This window comes from Ostrinia nubilalis, chromosome Z (assembly GCF_963855985.1).
Source record: "Ostrinia nubilalis chromosome Z, ilOstNubi1.1, whole genome shotgun sequence".
NCBI classification, from domain to species: domain Eukaryota; kingdom Metazoa; phylum Arthropoda; class Insecta; order Lepidoptera; family Crambidae; genus Ostrinia; species Ostrinia nubilalis.
Window position 1 is genome coordinate 3,764,132 of NC_087119.1, and position 22,675 is coordinate 3,786,806.

A 22,675-nucleotide genomic window follows, 5' to 3' on the forward strand; every position below is an offset into this window, starting at 1 on the left:
TCAATGAGAGCCATCTTTGTTTAGTCACAGGTTTTAAGTGCTATAAGAAACTCGATGTAGAGTCTTGCGATTTACAGCAATAAGTCGATGGCATAGATCCATGTTGCTTTTGAATAAAAGCCTTTCTAATCTGGTTTACTAAGCACGACGACAGATGGCGCTGGCGCATAACAATTTGGAAGGTTTTAACTTATTTTGCATGTTTCATTGCAGAATTTAGTTGTTGATTTAAATTAAAATATTTGTATGCAGGATTTAAGAAATGAAGTATATTATTACAGTAAAGTATTTTAGTTTGCAGTTATCGATCAAACGAGACAGCTAGCACAGTCTGTCAGACAGCTGTCAGGGCACTCACGGCGCAGGTGGGCCAGTCCGATTAGTCGCTCGAGCCGTAACGGTCGCATCGCGCACCGGCGCGGGCGCTTTGATACGTTACGTTTCAAAAATCGAACTTCATCAATGAACTTGTGCTTTTTATGATGAATTATGTTACGACACTAAAATTACAATGTTCATGCAATCACATGACGCGACGCCCGGTGTCTTGGAGGAGGAGTTCAGTAGGCCGGTGGAGTCCATCATGAGGATCGAGGACTTCAAGAGCAACTTCGCCAGGAGGCTGTCCAATCGATACACCACCAAGTCTCCTGTGGCCACTCCAAGAACGGACACCGCTTTGAAGCTACGACCAGATAAATCTAATTCAAACGACAACGTAAGTATTTTGTCTTCCTTTTTTGTTGTTAGATACTTTTTTCGTGTGACCAGTAGTGATAGTATAAGACCGGACCGTGTCATTTGAGTTTTTGTGTAAGTACCCTACATGTAATTTATGGTAAACATTCTCAGTGAAAGTGCTCCTCATTGGTCATCCGAATTGCAGTAGCGGTATAATAATTAATGGTAACAATAACCATATTTCAGAGTCATGTGTTATTTTGTCAGTGTTAATGCGTGGCTTCGGATTTGGCCTTAATTAAATAATAACTGTGCACTAACGCTGTTATCGTAACAAACTAAACTACTTGAAATGAAAGTGTCTTTCTAAATTGCGTTAGAAGATATTTGTAATTGCAAACAATGTTAAAACATTTAGGTAATCTTGATTGAAAATAGCATCTATGTTTTAATTGAATTTATTACTTTGTTATTGTCACTACACAAGTAAAATTACGACAAGTTCAATTTGGAATAAATGTAGGTAAGTAGGTAAGTACAATGCATTTTATTTTTTAATCAAGAAATTTCTAAATTATCTACAAAACTAGGCATTTTAACGTCGCGTTTCATTTTCTTTTATTTTTTCGTTAACTTTTTAGTATAATAGTAAATAGACCATTCTCCGTTGGCAGTTTACTTATCTGGCAATCATGTTCTCATTTTCACTAGGTGTTATCATTGATACACTCATTGCATTAAGGGACACCCGCAGGAACGTTCACAGATCGTCTTCAAACTGTGATAGTGGTCAAAAATCTAAACTTCATTTCAGAACTCATTTCAGAACGTTAATACAAACTCCTTCTACTCTCCTAAGATTATAATCACTTAATAAGATACTTGTTTTAGAACTCATCGTATTCTATATCACACAACGTTAACTGTTACAGGTTCAAACATAATTTCGTTCCAAGGTCAGATTATACAGGGTGTCCCAAAAACAATGGATAACCTTGTAACTATCGATAACCCTCACTCTGTAGTCTATCTACCTAATATAAAATTATGACCAGGTAAAAGTATCACGGTTCTCGAGGTTTTTAAGTTTTTTTTGTATCTTGCGATTGCGATGCGAGATTACGAATTTTTTCCTTTTCTTCTTTTTCATTTTTAGGGTTCCGTACCTCAAAAGGAAAAAACGGAACCCTTATAGGATCACTTTGTTGTCCGTCTGTCCGTCCGTCCGTCCGTCTGTCAACAAGACCCTTTTTCTCAGGAACGCGTGGAGGTATGAAGCTGAAATTTATATCAATTACTCAGGTCTACTGTCCCTTGAAGCTGTGAAAAAATCAAACTTCTAAGCCAACGCAATCAAAAGATACAGCCGTTTATGCCGCAAATTTTCGACACTTGCAAGGGAATCAAAACCTACAGGGTGCTTCCCGTGAACTCAGAATCTTGAAATTTGGTACGAAGCAACGTCTTATAGCATAGATAAAGGAAAAATTACGAAAACCATAAATTTTTAGTTACATCACATATATATTTTTTTTTAAATAATTTTAAACTTGCTACTTATTTCCTCATAAACGCGTAGAGGTATTAAATTGAAATTCATACCAAATACTCAGGTCTATAATACCTTTAAGCTGTAACAAAATCAAACTTCTATGTCAACGCAATCAAAAGAAACAGCAATTTAAGCTGCATATTTTGAAACTCGCAAGTACTCGCAAGGGAATCAAAACCTAAAGGGTACTTCCAGTCGACCTAGAATCTTGAAATTTGGCATGAAGCAACGTTTTATAGCACACATAAAGGAAAAATTCCGAAAACCTTAAATTTTTAGTTACATTACAAAATATATATTTTTTAATAAATATAAACTTATTACTTTTTTCCTCATGAACGCGTAGAGCTATCAAGTTGAAATTCATATCAAATACTTAGATCTAATTGCCTTTAACCCGTGAAAAAAAAAACATAGTTATGACTCGATTGTCGTAATGAACGAACTTTGTAAACCTTGCAGGTTTGTACGGAACCCTCGGTGCGCGAGTCCGACTCGCACTTGGCCGGTTTTTTTTTATACTTTGGAACTAGTTTGTTGAATTTCATGAGAAAAAATAATCACAGATGGCAATTTTCAGAAAATCATTAAATCTGTGATATTTTTACTAAGGTCAAAATGTTGATATTATAGAGATCTTGAGGAAGCCTATCGATAGTTGTAAGGTTTTGTGACACCCTGTATTTTACGGTTGTGATCCTGGTTAGTCATGATTCTCAGGCTGAGTTGCACCATCTTACTTTGACTGTAACAAACATCAAAAATCTGTCAAACTCCATACTAAAAGCACCGGTTATTGTTAAAATTGCGGTTAAAGTAAGTTGGTGCAACTCAGCCTTAGAGGTTGGCATGTAGCGAAGTTATGTTCAAAAGTTTACTAAAGATTGATCGACAATAATAATAATCTTTCTCATCTTAACATGACAGAATAACAAAAGTCTCTATTTATTTTTCGTTCGTTCGTTCGTTTCAGCCAAATGACGTCCACTGCTGGACAAAGGCCCAAAGGTTTTCCACAATTCTTACTAAGTTAAAAACCAAAGCTTTGAACGACGGTGAAGCTGTAAATTCTAGCCAAACAGGACTTTCAGCGGTGAGAACGTCAGTTAAATAGAATCCCATGACATAGTATCAAATAGTCTTGCATTTAATATAAAAGGATGGGAACAGCTGGCTACAGTCTGGAATGATCTTTTCATACCCTGAGAAATTTTTTAACCAAGGGTTAGTACTTAAATGGCGATACAAAAGTTATTCGGTCAAGGATAACCGGTACAACGGTCTGCGATAAAGCTACTGTAGCATCTTCGAAAAAAAAAGATTTCTCCCTTTCAATCGCATACGCAGATTTAAATGATACATGTGAACAGTTTAGCCAGCCATTGTTTATTCAGACAATACTCATGTCCTATTGTTTTAAAACGTGCAAAAAACTGTTTTACGTGATTATGGAAATGAAGTTTAAGCCTAACGTACTCGTTATGTAAGTTTTACTGACCGCTGAGCTTTCGCAGAAACCTTCCCTAGACAGACAGTTAATTTGCAAGGCAATTATAGTGGTCAGCAGGCATAACCTGAGCTTTGCTGAATACGAATTAGGGATGGCGAATCGTTCTAAAACGGCAATTCTAAAAATTTACTTTTACAATATAAAGTTCCAAAGTATTATTAACCATTTGAACCGTTGCTTTCTTTATCAGCTTTTAATATTATGAAGAAAGAAACAATCCTCCATCAATTTTATTTCATGAAGACAAAGGAATTTTCTGTTGTTACTGTTATGCCATTCAAGAAAAATAAAGCGAATCACTATTACATTACTGAGTGCCAGAATTCAATAACGTGATTGATAATTTGGTTAAAATCGATTGAAAAATAGTATTTTTGTGGCGAATAATCGATTCTTTAATTGATATCAGATCGCCATCCCTATATGAATTACGTATTTTAAACTTTGCTATACGCGAATCAAAATATTCCAACCACCAACGGCGATAGAGCGTGCTCTACCGCGCCTCGGGCTGAGTGTACAATTGTGTGGGTAAATGGCTGCTTGAAAGCACGGTATACAATAAAATTATACATGAAATTTCTTCAACCGTAAGATGTGGGGTGAGCCTAGTGTTTGAGTTTATGTTTGCGAAGATTCTGACATGGTATATTATTTTTTTCACAGAATCATTTTTGACCTCATTACCAATGTATTAATATCAATACTAATGTTTAACGGTAACACTCGTAAATAGGCGAAGACCTTGGCATTGCATCCTGAGAGCCCCTTTTTCAACCGTTCCTTTGAGGCTTTGAGGTGGATTTAAGCTTTTATAGAGACAAAGAACAACATAGGTAACTCGTTTTTAATTAAGGGACAAAAAACATTGTCTGGAGCAATATTCATCGAGCAATTACTGGACGAAGGATGAACAGCAACTATGACACTTTTTCTTATTAATCATTATTGCATAAAATTACGTCAATTACAATATAATAAATTGTGAGCGTATAATATACAGGGTGACAGGGATACACCACATATTCCTTGAAAGGGTTAATAGACTACGTTGAGTATCCCAATTTCCCTGTATACTACATAATTTGTGTCTTATTTTTTAGCTATCTTTGTTAATTATATCGGCTCCTATTTCTACGAAAAACTTGTAAAATAATTCTTTTAAGTCCTCATCTATCTTCTGGGTTCTTACAGATAAGGTACAATCAAAGTCGCCATTTCTTAGTCGTCTGATCAGATCTATGGTTTCATGAACTCTGCTCATTACAACCAGTTTAGTACGAGCCTGCAATGTCCGAACTCCGCATTATAATGTTCTTATCAAATAGAGAAGAAATACTATTTTTTTTATTCCTTTACGAACAAAAAAGGCGAAGAGCCTTTCATGCAGCTTCTTTTTCAGCTCTCAGCATACTCTTTTAAATTGGTTATGTCGCGGATTATTAACTAGCAAAAAGTTGCTAAGCGACTCATGTCGATTACCCTCGATTATGTTATTATCTCGATGGCATAAACATAATGGCGCAAATGGCTTAATTATTTAATAAAATTAATTAAAACAGAAAGTCGATAGTTTCTACCATATAAAATTGGTTTAATAAAGCTATAGAATAGAAACAAAAAACGGTGTGACATGACACAACAGAGTTTCTAACGATTATAATTTCTATCAGCAAAAACATAAGAACAATTTTATATTAATTAATTACTCGTCTATTAGAATTTCTATTATGTTACTTTTTTGGCAGAACAAGTATCAGCAGGTTTTGTATGAGCCACATGTAACAGCTGAAGACAAAAGGCAGCTAGTCGATATTACATGGATTTTAGACAAGAATTCCATACATTTGTCGTCTAATGTCGATAAGATTATATCGTGGCACACAACCTAGGACAAATAGATAAAATGTATCTATCCACCATTACTTATAATCAGATAATATGCTGAAATTACAACTGGTGGTGTGCTTGGCCATAAAGGCACTACTTTATTACTGTTTTGCGTTATTAATTTAACTTTTCCTCGTAATTTTTTTCACAATAACACATATTTATACAAAAAATAGTTTAATTATCGCGTGCCCCTTCCGCCGTAGCGTTCGTGATTGCCACTGTAGCATAATTAGTTAATTCCTATTCCGTAATTTAGTCAACATTCACATATGATGCCTTTTGTTTACAAATTGTTCTATTTTAATGCGATAGATCTGTTTGAAACCTGTAAGAACTGAGCAAAAAATAAAATAATAAGATCTACTTGCCCGTCTAAGAGCTGATAGATTGTATTAATGCCGTAATCAGGCAAAAGGAAGACTAACATTTTATAAAAGACCACCATTTTATTTTCTATATTTTTCTATAACTACCAAAGCTAGTTGCGTTTCCTTTGAGTTCTTATCAACATAATTTTAATGCGACTTTAGATTTGCAGATTGTTTTAAGCTGATAGGTATAACTTATTCACAAACCTTTTAGGCAAAACTATCAATATTGACTAAGTACCTACATACAAAGTGTCATAAAACTCATTACAGGACTTTGTAAAAACAACCGAACATATGAAACAAGAACGTGGTAACGTGTGTATAACTATGCTCGAAACCGCTGATTTTCTATTGCGTATTAGATTGCAGGGTAGACAGAGCATAGTCAATGGAGATTTGCAACAGGCGGCGTGTTGCAAACAAAGGCTCAACAACCATGCATTCATATACTTTGCACTCTAATTTGTGTAACACAGGAAGCAATTCAGGCGGATGATCAATAAATAAATCTAGACAGATGCCAAGACTTGTATCCTGTACCATAAGGATGAAAATACTTATATTCTACACACAAAGGATATCTGAATTTAATAATGAATACCTTATCTTTCATACATTTTGAGAAAAGAAGTAAGGTTATTTATGGGAAGCTCTAAGGCTCTACCTAAACTTTCCTCATCAAACTCGAAAACTGTTGTTTCATTTCATTATCTACATTCGCGCAGTATAAAAACCAATAATTTAGCTCTTGGGAACAGATACAACATTGGGAACAATGAAATACGAAAAGAACAGCTAAGGGCATGGCTTTTCAACCTTTCATAGGTTTCTCTTTCTGTGTCACGGGGCCCGTAATTATTGTCTCGGGTGGATAACAGTTTGTTTCTGAATATACGAAGGATCATCTTGAGGATCATTGATATTACCACAGAATATTAATAAGTACTACTAGGCCTGTTCATCTCCGCGAGTTTACATCGAAAACAAAACACGCACGATGGCCCCCTACAGGATTACTATTCGACAAGGCTTCACATACGAGCGAACATTGACTCACGCACGCGTATATGATGTGTATGATGGAAAAAAATAAAGAAAATGGTTAACATTTTTTTAAATACCTTCGCGAAGTAAAACATCTGTACGTAGTACCAGTTTAGGCTATTAATGAACAGGCCATTACCGCTAACATAAATTTCGTTCGGTCGAAAGGAAATTGGTCGAAAACAAATGAACCTCAAAAGAGAACAAGAAACAATGCATCATGGACAAACTTATGCCCTTTGCCTCGACACCATCCGGCAGTAGCGGCTGCAGGCAGACAATCGAGTGCAGATGCATTTATGTTACAATGAAACTCATAAAGCTCTGTAGAACTAGAAGCTTTTCTTATAAATAAACTTGAAAAAATCGAATTGCCTAAGGTGGGAATCAAAATTTTTCTTTAGTCGTCCGACCGTGGGCCAAATTAAAAGTGGGGCTAGTCGTCGAATACACGATAGAAAAAAGATTTCCGCGAAAATGGCCACGAATCAGTTTTTGCCATAAATGAATGAAAAGAGAAAAGAAATGATGAATCATGTGAACTACATGAACGCCTGGAATATAAATGAACAATAGAATGAAGTAAGAAAATTCGTTACTGATTGACCACCTCTGGCGCGACCTCGTCTAGCACCACTGGCTGGGTTACAATGGTCGGGCAGGTTGCCGCGGAAATGGCACCAGCGCCCATTGTGCGCCTGCGCTGATATGAAAGGATGATAGCGCTATATTGTTCCCGGCCTATCTCCTTGGCGCCATTACAGTGTGAGAAACAAGAGATATATCATCGATTATACTGCCACACTCATTACACTGACGGTTGGTTTCTAACGCGGAATGTTTTCCATTTTAACCGACTTCAAAAAGAAAGAGGGTTTTAGAAACCAGCGGGCAGCTCGCGCGGCGCTTTAGCGGCGAAGTGTTGTGTTCGGGGTTGTGTTGTCGAGATATTTGTTTTTATTCGCGAACGAAATGTCTGAACAACAGCGACAATTTTATTTCGATTCGAATTTATTCCTTACGCTCGATTTATTGTGGGCAAAAGAAGGAGTGCGCTGCCCGCTCGTTGCCCGCTGCCCGCTCGTTGCCCGCTCCGGCGCCGATGCCGCGCCGCTGTTTTCGAGAACCGGTCTATTTGATTTTACGCATAAGATCCTGCCGCTCCCGCGCCGCCGCCGCCGCCGCCCCGCTGCCCGCTAAGTTCGAGGCTGAGGCCTAAATTCAGTTCACAAGTCCATCATTTATAAACCAATTAAAAACTTCTTTACAAGATTCCATCCAGGTCCACTTTGACACTTGCCAGGCTTGAACCGACTCCGAAAATATTAATCTTGGTTTATAAATGTCCAAGTTTTATATCTCTACTTTTTAGAGCACTTTTACGTAGGTTTTAATTTTGTAAAATGCACCTTTAACAAGTTAGGTATATTTACCAGTATGTGTGTGTAATTATGTACTAGTTATATGTTTTAATACATAAACATAGGAATCTATTATGACACAGTCAGAACTGGTTTTCACAGCAACATTTGCGTGTAGGTACCTATGTACATAGCAGACTCCTAATTTATAAACGGGGAAGATCAAACCAAGGCCATATTTTTTGCCCAATTATGATTGATTAGCATTATATACGATTTACTTGTATTGATCGGTAGTTTGGGCCGATATTGATCGTTACTATAGAACAAAGGATAAATCACAATTAGTGCAAGGTTTATGCTTCCTATATTCAAGGAAGTGAACACTTTTATAGCTCAAGCTTTAAAGCAAGCATCATCTGAAATAGTTACATTGTCATTATTTGTACTTTTCACTTTTAGCTTGAGAATTAACTCATAATGTAAATATTATCCTATCTTTTATTTATGTTACGTTTGACACAACTAAAGGTGATTTAAGTGTTAGATCAGATCCGTAAGCATTGTAAGAGCAGTTCTTCGATTCTTCTCCGTCTTCTGACGTAACCACTAGCAAAGCAGAGAGGCGTGAAAGCCTTTAAAATCAAGTAACCCCTCTTGAGCTTAGCAGCATAGTAGGTAATACGAGTATACAAACACGTAGGTATAAATATGTTTTGACTGTAAAGCAATGTCGAAACAATACAGAAGATACACAGTTCAAACGAATACGAATGCCGCAATGTTTGGCCGGTGAACGTGACAAACATGCTGATTGGAAGCCTTATCACTGCGGACAAGGCAATAAACTCCATTCAGTATTGTATTTTGTACCTTCATTTCTTTGGATTCGTTATTGTAACTTTTAATTTCTTTATGTAAGCCAAGGTTGACGTCATACTAACCACGCCATGTTCATAGAACTGTGAATCCGTATGAGACATGCTTAATGCTTGCAAAGGCTCGAAATTTAAATAAAACCACTGATGAATTATTTTGTGAATCTAAATTATTTCTTTCAAAAACAATCAAAATGAAAGAAAAGTATTTAAACGGTGATTTTTTCTTTGATTTTTCCGACATGTGCTGCTGTAATGAGCTACATAATCTGCTAACTGAGTTGTTTATAATAATGTAGAAAATAAATTATGTATTTACTTTATATCATGAAATCTTATGTAAACAGGCGTTCGTAATATTTTATATAAATGCATAATATAATATACGAGATGCTGAAACTAAATTGTAATCTGTCTTTCATTTATCATTATTTTGTTAGAGTTACTGAAATTGAACAACTGAACACTTAACATTTTTAGGTATTATGTACTATCTTTAACGTTCAGACAAAATAACGTCAGTTTACGTCAGTATTTTTTTCCACACTTACCTATTTCCTGCTTGTACTATTCGTCAATTTGTATCTCGAATGGCGTCGTAATCATTCCGTTACAACACGATGTCAACGATCGGCGTCATTAGGTGCTATTAATTGTGGTGCAATTTCCACATATTTGCTTCGAGTTTTAGAGTTTATATTTGCTAAATTGCAGGAAACAGCGCAAAAACTTTCCCCGTTTAATAACAGGTTATGTAAGGTCCGGGAGTGAAATGTCGCCGAGTTCACGAGGGTTGCACGCAGGGCTGCCCTCTGTGGAAACACGTCCACAACTTATCTAATAATATTAGTAACGTAAAACATTCATCATCGTCATCATTTCAGCTATAGGATGTCCACTGCTGAACAGGTCTCCCCCAATGGTTTTCATAATGACCGGTTGGCAGCGGCCTGCATCCAGTGCCTTCCTACTACCTTTATGTAAAACATTACTGTAAGGATTTTTCATCACACAAAAAGCATATTTTTCCACAAAACAGATCCGCACGCGGGCGTCCGCACGCGTATTTCGCTTCAGCATGGAAGGCCTTTATAGTTTGTCAAAAGCCACGTGATTTTGTAAATAACACCGGTACATACTTTTCCGAACACTAAATAGGTAGGTAAAATAGGTAGGTTTGCACCATCTTACTTTAACTTTGAAAAATCTGTCAAACGCCATACAAAAAGCACTGGTTATTGTCAAAGTAAGTTGGTGCAACCTTAGAATTCGTGAACACTGGAGAACTGTTGGACTGAATTATATAATAGTCATAGTTATAATCACTTTTTATAACCATAGCGTTACGCTACGGTTATACGCTAGTAAATTCTATGCAGAAACACAAGTTACTTCTCTACTATTCGCCAGCCCTGAGAGTAGAGCTAGCAGGTTGCAGGTTGTAGGGTAGATGCGAGCGTTGATACCGACCTTTGCGTTACAATTAACTGTCTTCTAACGCCAAGCACTATTATTAAGACATTTACTGGGAATTCCGTTTTGTGAATTAAACGTTATTAGGTATGTCTATTTATTCCATTAGTGAACATTAAACAAACAAGGGCACTTTACTAATGGAAATTTAGGAGTGCATTTCTGATAAACATTAATTTACCATTTATCATAAAAAAGGAATTGAGATCTAGTTTTTTGTGATAACATAAGGTCGAACTCGCAGCCCTTTTTTTTAAATCTTAGGACTAAATTGGTAACATTTAATAAAAATACCTAAACAATTCTTGCAATTCATGAACGATCCGCTAGTAAGTGACAATGATGATTAGTAAGTGTATACTTACTTATTTAACGTTATTTTTATGCAAATGGTGTCCTAAATTTGATAAAATACAAATTCCGACATATTTGACTTACTATCTCATAGCACAGAATAAGTAATAGTACTCATAGCTTGTACTTAATAGTCTATTTGATTGTAACCAATTGGGTTCTATAGTTACAATAAATAATAAATAAATAATAATAAATATCCTTAGACATTTTACACTGCGCTTCTAGTCCCAAACTAAGCAAAGCTTGTACTATGGGTACTAGACAACGGATATAAACATACTTAAATACTTTTTTTTTGTAAATACATACTTATTATACATTAGAGGTGGGCGCCGATATAAAATTGGTCGGCGGCGGCGCGCCGACTTTTTGACTTCGGCGGCGGCGGCGTCGGCGGCGTGACCTTGTTTGACCTTTACACATTAGGTATTTTTTTTATATCTGCTTTTTTAGTATCTTTCGTCAAGACTAATCAGGTGATTTGCAGTTGGTTGGGGTTTGACACAATAGAGCCACTGGAACAGTGGTTTACCCTAGTAAATTAGCTCTCTTGATCATAGATACTTTGATATTTGAATAACGGGCTTGGCCGAGATCAGGTTTTCGTGTATTTATTTATCTATTCGATAAAAGTACCCTTAACATGTATTTTTGAACTCTTTGGAGGCACATAGTTATTGTTGGATTAGCTGACTGTCGGTCGAATATTATGTTCAGATCTGTTTTATTTATATTTATGGTCTTTCCATGTCATCCTACGGTCCAGGTTTTTAATGCAGGTTGATTGCAGTAATGTGTCGAGGTCTAGATTGGCCAGAGGATAAGTTTAAGATAAGGCATTTAGTTGACTTTGCAACAGTTTAGTCGCTTTAAGATCACAGTTACATTTGAGGAAGGCCGCAGATTTATGGTGTCTGGGCTACTTTAAATATTATAGAGTACCGGACCAAGTATAGAGTCCTGGGGTACTCCAGCTCTGCAGTTAAAAGAGAAGATTTTGTCACGAAGTTTGATTTAAAACTGTCTGTCACTGAGATAAGACTCCATCAGCGGGTAGTAGAAGTGTGCTAGAAAGGTAGTTAAGAGTAGTCCTTTATACTAAACCCAGCTGAAGCCGCATCGATAGCAAACTAAACTAAACTAGACTGCATCCCACTTAACATCAGGTGCGATTGTGGTCAAATAACTGGCTTGTTATGCACCAAAAAAAAATGTACAGGATTCTTTCTTTTCCAAACATTGTACTGATTATGGTTGGTATGGTTTCTGTCAAAATTTATGGTCGGGTATACTATATTACATGGGTCATACTTAGGCAAGGGAATAAACGAGCAAGAATGATCCTTTTCCATAATTTTAAACAATACAAATGTCACATTAATTGAGCGATAGGAGGAGAATTCGTTAGGCGACTTGCCAGCCTTATGGATCATTTTCAAAGTTGCAAGAGACTTGCAAAATTCTCACTCAGTGTGTCATTGTCAAGACCATGGAGTTCATAGTGATCAGATCAAATGCAGGTGCTTTACTAGGGTATATTTTGGCTATTTCTTTAGCTTAGCTATCTCTCTTAGCGTTCGTTCGTTCATTTCAGTTGAAAGACGTCCACTGCTGGACAAAGGCCTCCCTTCAAGGATTTCCACAGACTGGTCCTGCGCCGGTCGCATCCAAGCACCTCCCGCGACCTTCACCAAATCGTCGGTCCACCTAGTGGGAGGCCTGCCCACGCTACGTCTTCCGGCTCGTGGTTGCCACTTAAGAATTTTCCTGCCCCAGCGGCCATCAGCTCTACGAGCTATGTGCCCCGCCCACTGCCACTTGATCTTAGCGATTCTGCGGGCTATGTCAGTCACTTTGGTTCTCCTGCGTCTTTCGTCCTCTCTTAGCGTAGTAGGAATCAATCTTCTACTTTGAATTTAAGGAAGCGGAAACATGGCGGTCAACTCCTCAGATAGTCAGGTACAAAGATGTCCAGAAGCAGCATAATATGAAAAGATGCAAAATGGGCCCTCTCAAATCACAATGGGAAGGTTTGGCAGCACAGCGCCTAGAATGGCGGGAGATTGTGAAGAGTCGAATCCACGAGTTCAAGGAGCAACGCACAACTGAACTCGACGCGAAACGCAATGATATAAATCCCGACCATCTGCCGCCATTCAGTATAATTATGTTCATATAGGCGGTATGCTCAGATACTCTCAATGTGAGAGGAGTTTGCCGCGAAGATCGGCTACGTAAGCCAGCTTCGGGCGCACTAGCGCCGCCAAGACAGCTAAGTCGAAGTGGTCGCCATGACCGAAATCGGTCGGATGAATCATCATCATCAGTAGGAATCAAAGGCAGGTATAGCTGCAAGTCTTGGATCAAGTCCAATGCTTAATCTTATTTTTTGGATTGAATTGTGGATTTTTTGGATTATCCGTGTCAATGGGTTTAAATACACCGACTTGTCATGTAGCAAAGGTCTGTGATTTTTCTTGTCAGTTCCCACTCATGTATTACCGGACCTAATAGGCGGAGAATACTTTGAGGGAGGTACTTTGTTGCCTTCCAGAGGTTGTGGTTCCCATTTGCATTCCGAGACATATTTGCCAATCTCTGTGTGAGTGATTTGCTTAATGTATAGTCCAATAGTGTGGGTTGTATGCCAGATGAAGGCGGCGATTTTTTTCTTGACAGCAAGAGGGACTGGCGCCTCTCGCAATCAATTTTATTTACTAGACGAAGCAACTTGAATAATGTACTGGATTAACTGTTAGTACAGTTAGTATTAAGTTATTCAATCTATTTATTAGTATATCAACGGCATTAAGTTCGCATTGTGTACCAATTTATATGGTACTAGCTTTACGACCGCGGCTTTGCCCGCGTGGAATTTTCGGTTTAATAATTTGGCTTTCTATTGGTAAAATATTGTTTAAAATCGGTTCAGTAGATCCCGAGATTACCCCTTACAATTTAACAAATATACAAACACACAAACTTTACCTCTTTATAATATTAGTATACATTTAAGAATAAATATTATAGTTAGTTCTTCTGCGTTCGAAACACAAATCCAGAAAGTACAGTATAGGAGAGGAATAAATAGCAAATAGTTGGTACAGTATCAGAATCGGCGCGCCGATAGCTGGTCGTCGGCGGCGGCGGCGTGAAAAAATTCGCGGCGGCGGCGGCGCGCCGGCGTGGCGCCCACCTCTATTATACATAGAAAACACCCAGTCCAATACAAACAAATATGTTCATGCACACAAATGTTTGTACTGTGCGGGAATCGAACTCGCTACCTCCGGAATAGTAGTCCGTTTCGAACCACTACACCAAACGGCCGACATAGTATTGGGTTATATTATTTACATTATCGATACTATCGACAGTTACTCGTAAGTAAGTAGTAACCAAGCCATGCCTGGCTGTCGCTCTTGACATAATAAGTGCTTTCAAGCCGGGTCGAGAATCCCAAATAGGCAACATGGCTGATCTTATTAATTTGGCTCCCTTGACACTGTTCAAAGTGCATCTACCATTCATGGAAACTTGCACGAATAGTGAACATGCAGTTTTTAATAAGTACGTCATGTAGCTGTAGGTATGTCGTTCGTTTTCAAACCCGATTTAAGCTTTCCTGTTGAATTTTGCTGAAAAAGACATTAAAAAGCTTTGGAGAATTGAGTAGTTGACAAAATTAATTGTAAGCTATCATTTTCCAAAGAAAGTACACTGCCTGAGCAAATATTAATAATGGACCAATATTATACCTCATCACACTACCACAGTAGGTAGTAACTATTCATAGTCTTGTTTATCAAAGCGATGCAAAAGTAGGCGTAATTTCTTCGTTGCGAATGATATAAGAGATATTCATACCGTTCTACTGAGCCAGAAACTGTGAAAATCGTGCTAGATGATTGATGTAATTATTAACTACCTGACTGCACTGTCGATTTGGTTTATATCGATGTTGTCGGCTGTTAACATCCATTTTGCAAGTCAAAAAGGCCGACTTACTTTGACATCGAATAAGCTATTCGAATTAAGTTATATGCGAGTATACTAGTTGTTAGATTAATTTATTGCATGGCCTCCTGGATTTTTCTTCAATAAATTGTGTCAAAGTGGCGGCCAAGTAAGTAGGTTAAAATTTACACGATTGCGCCAGAAGGAGGGTATTTCGATAAATATTCATATTACTTGCATATGATGTGTATCCAGTTTAGTCATAATTTATTGCGTGGCGTGGATTGTAACTATTAATTGAATTAAATTAGAGTGGCAGTGTCAACGCCTCAATTAATTAATTAGTAAAGTTACAACAAAATGTAGTGTTTGTTGGTATTTATTTTACCCGTTTTGTGCTTAATTGGACGATTTTGACCCGCGAGTTTAATAAAACAAAGTTTTCATTGCGATCAAACGGTTTTTATATGAAACAAATTTATTAACAATTAACTTAATTAAAACTGAAATAACAGAATATAAAAAAGGAGAAATACCTATTAGAGCACGTTCAAAAAGTTGCTTGTTCTAACACAACGCTATTAATATCTGGGGAATTAACAAAAAAAGTAAAAAGACCGGTGATATCCGTAGCGAATCGTGGAGTTGATACAAAGGTAGAGAAATCGGCGACAACCGATACCGGGCCCTTGACCCTGCTACCCCATTGCGAGTTCGCGAAAATCAATACGCCCTTGAAAGACAGCCTCAGTAAGGCCACTTCTTCGTGTCCCCGTGACAATCCAAGGTAGTACCGATACTTTGATCGGCATTCAAGACCGCGTACTATTATCCAGTTTTGAATAGTGTACCTACCACCATGTAAATTAAATAAATATTTTTTCGGGTAAATCTGAATATAAAAAATATTGCGATTTTATTATGTATTGCGATTTATGAGCATCACCTTCATTTTGACGCAAAGCACACAAATAGATAAAATTTGCTGGCACTCATTCTTTCTACTTTTAATCAGGTTCAGGATGGAGGACATAATTCGATTTCTTGTTGATTCAAAAGCAGTGAGTTGTCAAACGCAAGTCTTTCAGCCTTAATTAGCAACATGATCATTGTCTCATTACAAAAATAAATACTCCATTTTACTGTTTCTAGATAGTATCATGGCTCTCAAACAGCTGAAGAACAACAAGGCACCGGGTGATGATGGAATCACGGCTGAGCTTTTGAAGGCAGGCGGAACGCCGGTACTAAGGGCTCTTCAGAAGCTGTTCAATTCCGTCATCCTCGAAGGAAAAACGCCTACGACATGGCACAGAAGTGTGGTGGTACTCTTCTTCAAAAAAGGTGACAAAACCTTGTTGAAGAATTATAGACCCATCTCACTTCTGAGCCATGTCTACAAGCTGTTTTCGAGAGTCATTACGAATCGTCTCGCTCGCAGGCTCGACGACTTCCAGCCTCCCGAACAAGCCGGTTTCCGAAAAGGCTTTAGTACCATAGACCACATACATACGCTAAGGCAGATTATACAGAAGACCGAGGAGTATAATCAACCACTTTGCCTGGCGTTTGTGGATTATGAAAAAGCCTTCGATTCGGTCGAGACCTGGGCAGTGCTACAGTCTCTCCAAAGGTGCCAAATTGACTATCGATATATCGAAGTGTTAAGGGGTTTGTACAAAAACGCCACAATGTCGGTCCGCCTCCAGGATCGGGACTCGAAACCTATCCAGTTGCAGCGAGGGGTAAGACAGGGAGACGTCATATCTCCAAAACTGTTTACCACCGCCCTGGAAGATGTCTTCAAGCTTCTGGACTGGAACGGATTTGGCATAAATATCAACGGCGAGTACATCACCCACCTTCGATTCGCGGACGATATCGTAGTCATGGCTGAGACCTTGGAGGATCTAGGCACAATGCTCGATGGCCTCAGTAGAGCCTCTCAACAAGTGGGCCTCAGAATGAACATGGACAAGACAAAAATCATGTCTAATGTCCGTGTTGCACCCACTCCTCTGAAGGTTGGAGACTCTACACTCGAAGTTGTTGACAATTATGTATACCTGGGACAAACAGTCCAGTTAGGTAGGTCCAACTTCGAGAAAGAGGTCAATCGTCGAATCCAACTCGGATGGGCAGCGTTCGGGAAGCTTCGCCATATACTCACGTCCGAAATACCGCAGTGTCTTAAGTCGAAAGTATTTGACCAATGCGTGTTGCCAGTGATGGTATACGGATCTGAGACGTGGTCGCTTACTATGGGCCTCATAAGAAGGCTCAAGGTCACCCAAAGGGCGATGGAGCGGGCTATGCTCGGAGTTTCCCTGCGTGATCGAATCAGAAATGAGGAGATCCGCAGGAGAACCAAAGTAACCGACATAGCTCGCAGAATTGCTAAAATCAAGTGGCAGTGGGCGGGGCACATAGCTCGTAGAGACGATGGCCGTTGGGGCAGGAAAGTTCTCGAGTGGCGACCACGGGCTGGAAGACGTAGCGTGGGCAGGCCTCCTACTAGGTGGACCGACGATCTGGTAAAGGTCGCGGGAAGAGCCTGGATGCGGGCAGCGCAGGACCGTTCATTGTGGAAAACCTTGGGGGAGGCCTTTGTCCAGCAGTGGACGTCATTTGGCTGAAAAGAAAGAAGAAGAAGAGAAGATAGTATCATACTCGATGCCGCTTAATGAAACAGTTCATTTTCGCACGAAAAAAACTTCACGTCTATAGAGTCTTTAGACTAAGAACATAAAACAACACATGCATTGAACCCGGCTTCGACCGCTAGGTCTATCAATGCATAGACATGTTAAAGGTGTAGCGTGACGTGTCAGGCAAGCTTAGTGATGTGCGACACGTCGAATTGATAAGGATCGATAAATGCTGAGTAACTACTCGACTGTAGATTGACAGTACTGTTATTTAATTTAAGAAACTACAAATTTTGTGAATAAAGACATTGACAGTTGTTTTTAGGTATCTGTTTCGGAAGTTTAAAACTATCCGCGGGATAGTCCACAAAAAAAAATAGTTTAAAGCTTTGAGAAGCACTCAAAATGCTCTTAAAAATGACTTTTATGAATTAAAAATTTGAATCGAAAATGTCTTATGTGGTTATAAATGGTAATGGTACTTGTACCAAAGGTTATTAATAAATTGTTAACGGCAAGATATTTTTGTAACCACTCAACCTTACGATATTGGTAAGGTTTACTTAGATTGAGTGTGGGTTCATTTTTTTGTAGCATTTATTCTGATGATCATTATATCCCTGGTGGTCCCCGAAACGTCTTTGGTAGTTCTCATCACAAAAAGTGGTGTATTCCGTTACGAATGGAGGTCTAATAGTTCAATGCGTGTATTGCAGTTCATTAGTGTTCTACAACTGCACCTTTTTGATGTGACCTTACAACACTCGTTTATCGAACGTGTACTCGATTCACAAGGAACATCACTGCGCCTGCTCTCGTTTCCACCATCCCACACGCGAGTGCATCCATTGTTTGTTGATAATACAATTAATTATCCGGTAACACCGTTACAGTCTTACTCAGTGTCATGACCGTTAGCTGTTTTCACCCTTTTCGAAATGTCATGGTCTGGTACATTCGGACCAAATTCACAATGAATTGACGAGCGCAGAGGCTAGTTAGTGCTATTATGAAACGTTTTAATTATCATTGAATACCTAGAGATTGTACAAATAGTACTTTATTCATTTATCAATACATTAAAACACTGTTATGTCTGCGTTGCCTTTAGTTACAAAAAAGATTTTTATTTACCACATTCATCGACAAAAACAATCTTAAATTGACCTAGTAGGACTCCAAGTTAAGTGAACGATTCAAAGAGCACTCAATAACTAAAAGGGATGTCAACTCTCACTTTGTTTCCAAAGCTATCTTCTTATTACAGACTAGCTTTCCGACCGCGGCTTCGCCCGCGTGTAATCTTTTGATTTTTTATATAACCTATGACACTCAGCAATAATGTGGCATTCTATTGGTGAAAGAATTTTTAAAATCGGTTCAGTATTCAGATCCCGAGATTACCCCTTACAATTTCACAAATATACAAACACACAAACTTTACCTCTTTATAATATGAGTATAGATTATGGGCTTAGTCATCTACTTGTAGTAATTAAAATATCACATCACCGCGTACCAGGTCAAATGCCTTTCCAGTCGCGATGATGTTTGATAGCGATCAGAAACCCCGGTAACTATGATTTATTAGGCAGGTATACAATTATGGCTCTTTCGTGATTCAAATTACTGACTAGCACTTAAGATCAGTGCGTGTGAAACGACGTTTTAGTGCAGATTTTAATTTCATACTCCGCCGATCAAGGTCATTGACATTACGTCAGCGGACTACTGTACGTACTTAACCTTACCGGTTGGTTCTGTAAATATTTTTTTCGACTACTAAATTAGCAGAGTTTGAACTATGGTACAACCTAACGAATAGAAATTCTAAAACAGATTATTTTAACAAAGCCGTGACCCCAGATATGAATAGGTAGGACATGAGCTCAATGTCATTTTCCTCCGGTGGGATTAAAACACCTTATACCTTATGTAAGGAAATATGGTGTTCACAATATTATTTCTATCCAGTTTATATTATGTGATGATGACATTGAAGCTTGGTTCTTTTTGTACTATATGATTGAGTTTCACCACCTTACTTTAACCGTAACGGTGTATTTTGTATGAAGATTGACAGACTTTTGACGTTTATTATAGTTAAAGTAAGATGGTGCAACCCAGCCTAAGTGTGCTGCTCCAGTTTTACTTGTCTCACTCAGAGTTACACACCCTGAATAAGATCCTAATAATGTTTTTTTTTAGCCAATGTGTGGTTTGAAAATTTGCATGAACACAAACAGTTCACTGTCAATACTTATCAGTTTCAGTATTATGTAAAGTGATTGTTAGAATGCCGAACTAGGTCTTGTTAAAATTCAAATGTCAGACACTTGACTGAAATACCTACTCAATGCTCAAAACGAAGATTACAAAAAATGTGAGATTACGAGCAAAAGTATTGATACTTTATTTTGTTTCGAGGACAGACTTCAGTTTGCGTTGTCTGCTGTTATTTTTGTTTATCGACCGGCATGGTTCTTCAATTATTGTATTTTATTATTTAAATGGTCATTTTCTGCAACTGGTCTTAAGTTACTAGTAGATAAAATCAATAGGCGTTAGCACATCAGTTAAACATTATTTCACATCGTTAAGTAGGTACGAATATACAATTAAAGTAGTTTTATAGTCTGATGCGATGCGATACCGACTTTCAATATTGTAAAGTGATAGATAGTGTTATTGGTTTGTTTATGCAATATAATAAGGTACTGTAGAATTAAAAAAATAATAATATTGTAAGTTAAAAAAATAGTGTATGTAACAACCAGTTACAAACATTGTAAAAAAAATGGTGCTCCGAACATTCGTACCAATTTTCAGAAGTATGCGAATTATTGCAGGGTTCATATCTAATTTGACTGGAATATAAGTTACTTACGAAAAAGTTAGTACCATAATTAAAAGCTTTGATACAATTTATTATGTTTTCTCATTAAACGGGACCATTGCGCTAATATTACTAGAAATATTTCAGAGTTACCGACTAAGGCACATCTCTATTCGTGTCATATTAGACTGCCGGTCGAGTCTGACCAAAAAGTTCATGAATGAAAAATATTTAAAGCGTAACAATTATTAGATCGCCAACCGGAAAGTGATCTGCGCGCGCGCAATGGACCATAGACAACAACAAAGCCTTAGCAAAAGGTGCAGTTAAACTTTAGAATGCATGCAATACTGGACGCATAGGCATTTGGTGATATTTTTTCGATTACATTCCTTTTATTTTATTATTTGGAAAGTAACCTACTTAAAATAAGTATTTGAAGAAATTATCCCAGTTCATGAGATAAGCTATTCCAGATCCAGACAATACTAACATTTTAGGGTAATTAGGGTTTTTAAATGTAACATTTGTAAATGGATGCTCTGTTTTAATCTAAAATGTATTAAACTACAGTGTAAACTCTTCATAACGACGCTCAAGGGACTGAGCATATTTTGACATTATAGAGAGTAGTTGTTATAAAGAGTGACATGGTAGAGCGGATAGATAATAAGGCAAACCAACAAAGTCAAGAAATTTTGATGTTATAAAGAAAGTTTTTCGTTAAATCGAGTGACGTAATGACGTTATAGAGAGTTTACACTGTATTTGCATTATACTTTCAGTAACGTAGGTAACTCAATCTTAAAACTTTCCGGATAGACGCCTAAGAACTTAATTAGAAACAGATTAATTTATCATAAAAAAGGGTTTTTGAAATGGTTGAATGGTGCAAATTAATTCATGATTATGCTTATTATATTTTGCCGGAGGCTGGTTTCATAATAGCTACACTTAATCAGTTTGCATAGTGCAAGCACTGCGATTGAAACGCGATGTTTTGCTTCTCAATTACCATATAAACCAGTCACTTGGCAGAGTATGGGTGATTCACAACTGCTTATGAATATATTCTCACCATGGTACCTATAAAATACCTTATTTAAGAATGAATTGTCTCAAACGCGACATACGCGAGTTGTTCTCAGTTGGATCCACGAAAGTTATAATCTTAAAATCGATTCATTTTGGGTGTGTAATGTATGATATAACTACATATCATATAATACTTAGAGGATATAACATCAAATTATATAAAATCATTTAATATAATAATTATTTACTATAATAAACGAATAATATAATTTTAAAACGAATAATTTTAAGACAAATAACTAACAACTGATATAAAATGGTTTGATATAATGAATATTTTCTATAAAACTTACAATGTATACTATTTAAAACAAATAACATTCAAATCATATAAAAATAAAATGTCTAACAATCAAATGAGATAAAATTCTTTTCCTATAAAACTTAAATCATATAACAATAATAATTTTACATAAAGTTCAATTGTTATAATAAGCATTGCATGCAGCAAGCAAACAAGCAAGCTAGCAAACGAGCAAGCAAGCAAGCGAACAAGCAAGCAAGCTATCAAGCAAGCTAGCATGCAGGCAAGCAAGCAGGCAAGCAAGCTAGCAAGCAAGCTAGCAAGCAGGCAAGCAAGTAGGCAAGCAAGCAGGCAAGCAAGCAAGCAGGCAAGCAAGCAAGCAAGCAAGCAGGCATGCAGCATGCAAATTTGACTAAAAACTTGAGACTTCTGTCACGGCTCCGGCACTGCGGGGCTCTGGCGGTCCCTCGCGTGCTAATCGTCGCAGATGGCTTTCGCTCGACACCGCGACTTCGGCTTGCTGGCCGGCTTCGCCGGCCAGCCTCAGCCGCGGCGCCTCGCTTCCAGCCACCTGCTCCTCAGCCCGCGGGCCGCCTCGCCCCTCCGTGCCTACGCGCTTCTAAATTACACTCTAGGGGTAGGGCAGACAAGACTACGTGGAGTCGGTTTTACGGCGATTCGTTTTTGTCATTAAAGTCATTTATTAGTCAAGCTAAAGAAGAACATACTAAAAGTCATATCTATCAGAAATTATATCAATTAAAGAGTACAACCA

At 37.8% G+C, this 22,675-nt stretch overlaps 1 protein-coding gene across 1 annotated transcript in view; it reads left to right on the plus strand.

Annotated features, from left to right (window-relative positions):
- The first annotated feature begins 361 nt into the window (after nucleotides 1-361).
- Nucleotides 362-22,675, plus strand: part of LOC135086735 (uncharacterized) — a 41,693-nt gene continuing 19,379 nt past the window's right edge. Inside the window, exon 1 of the mRNA XM_063981520.1 lies at nucleotides 362-718. Coding sequence (XP_063837590.1) covers nucleotides 512-718 — 207 coding nt within the window. The 5' untranslated portion in view covers nucleotides 362-511. The remainder of the gene's footprint in view (nucleotides 719-22,675) is intronic.